Here is a 1,596-nt window from a genome sequence, read left to right on the forward strand (position 1 = left end):
TATATATATCCATTGTGTGTGTGTGTGTGTATCATATCACATTTTGCTTCTTCATTTAACTATAGATGGACACTTAGGTTTCTTCCATATCTTGGACATTCCAAATAATGAATGATGCAATAAACATAGTGGTGCGTGTGCCTTTTTTAATTAGTGTTTTCATTTTTTGCGGGTACATCAAATCTATTCAGTTACCACATGACTCCTCTATTCTTCACTGACCACTCCTTCACCTCCAATAGTCACAGAATAGTGTCTACATTCTGAATTTTTTTCCATCTCTCTTCATCTCCCTATTATTACCAATGTGATTTCACCTAGAATGATAGCCATATCATATGTGTTTGAATCACTTAAGGAGAAAGTCTAAAATGCAGATTAGATTTCATTCTTTACCCACTAAATCTAATTCTAAAATAAAACTTATCAAGTCCCTCAGAGAATTCCAATGTGTAAACTGAGTTGAAAACCAGTGGATGTCAGTAATATCTTCCTGACTAGTATTTTTGACCTCAATTTCTTCTCCCTGCAGCCAGTTGTCTACACTACCATATATTCATTAAAAAAGAATCTAACAATGCAACTCCCTTCTCTTACATTTTCAGTGAATGTTTATTTCCTGATGAGTAATGTTCAAGGTCCTTCTGGACTATTCAACTCATTTTATATACAAGGCTCTTCAAGCTTCTTTTACCCTCACTCTACATCCACAACCCAGAAACAGACTTTGCTTTTCATAGGTAATCCTGTCCAATAAACTTAGCACATACGAGCACTGTCTTTCATGTTCCCCAATTTTGTTAACTGTGCCACATTTTTAAAATGCAACTGAACTTATTTCCTACTCCCCAAAAGAGATTCCATCTATTACATAAGTAATAAACAAAATTGAAAGGGCATTCTGATATGCATAACTGTATTCAAATCTCTTCCCCATATTTTCACATTTTAAATTCTTATTGACATTTAAAAACTTCTTCCAATTCATTTCAGGCAACACCCAGTGAGGACATGGAAAAAGAAAATGCAACACTGCTGACAGAGTTCATTCTCACTGGACTCACATATGAACCACAGTGGCAAATTCCCCTATTCCTGGTGTTCTTAGTTATCTATCTTCTCACCGTTGTGGGGAATTTTGGTTTGATTACTCTGATATGGAATGACTCTCAGCTTCACATCCCCATGTACTTTTTCCTTGGGAGTCTGGCATTTGTGGATGCTTGGCTATCATCCACAGTGACCCCCAAAATGCTGGTCAACTTCTTTGCCAAGAGTAAGATGATCTCTCTCCCTGAATGCATGGTACAATTTTTTTCCTTTGTAATCAGTGCAACCACGGAATGTTTTCTGCTGGCAACAATGGCTTATGACCGCTATGTGGCCATATGCAAACCATTACTTTATCCAGTGATTATGTCCAATACAGTATGCACCCGGCTATTAGTTTTGTCATTTTCAGGTGGTGTTCTTCATGCCATTATTCATAATGCTTTGTTATTCAGATTGACCTTCTGCAATTCCATCATAGTACATCACTTTTACTGTGACATTATACCATTGTTTAAGATTTCTTGTACTGATCCTTCTATTAAT

The 1,596-nt window shown here is 36.3% G+C and overlaps 1 protein-coding gene across 1 annotated transcript in view; it reads left to right on the top strand.

Annotated features, from left to right (window-relative positions):
- The first annotated feature begins 1,008 nt into the window (after nucleotides 1–1,008).
- LOC115292629 (olfactory receptor 5H2-like) overlaps nucleotides 1,009–1,596 on the top strand; it is a 1,283-nt gene continuing 695 nt past the window's right edge. Inside the window, exon 1 of the mRNA XM_029940670.1 lies at nucleotides 1,009–1,462. Coding sequence (XP_029796530.1) covers nucleotides 1,012–1,462 — 451 coding nt within the window. The 5' untranslated portion in view covers nucleotides 1,009–1,011. The remainder of the gene's footprint in view (nucleotides 1,463–1,596) is intronic.

Source organism: Suricata suricatta, chromosome 5, assembly GCF_006229205.1.
Source record: "Suricata suricatta isolate VVHF042 chromosome 5, meerkat_22Aug2017_6uvM2_HiC, whole genome shotgun sequence".
In the NCBI taxonomy this organism is placed as follows: domain Eukaryota; kingdom Metazoa; phylum Chordata; class Mammalia; order Carnivora; family Herpestidae; genus Suricata; species Suricata suricatta.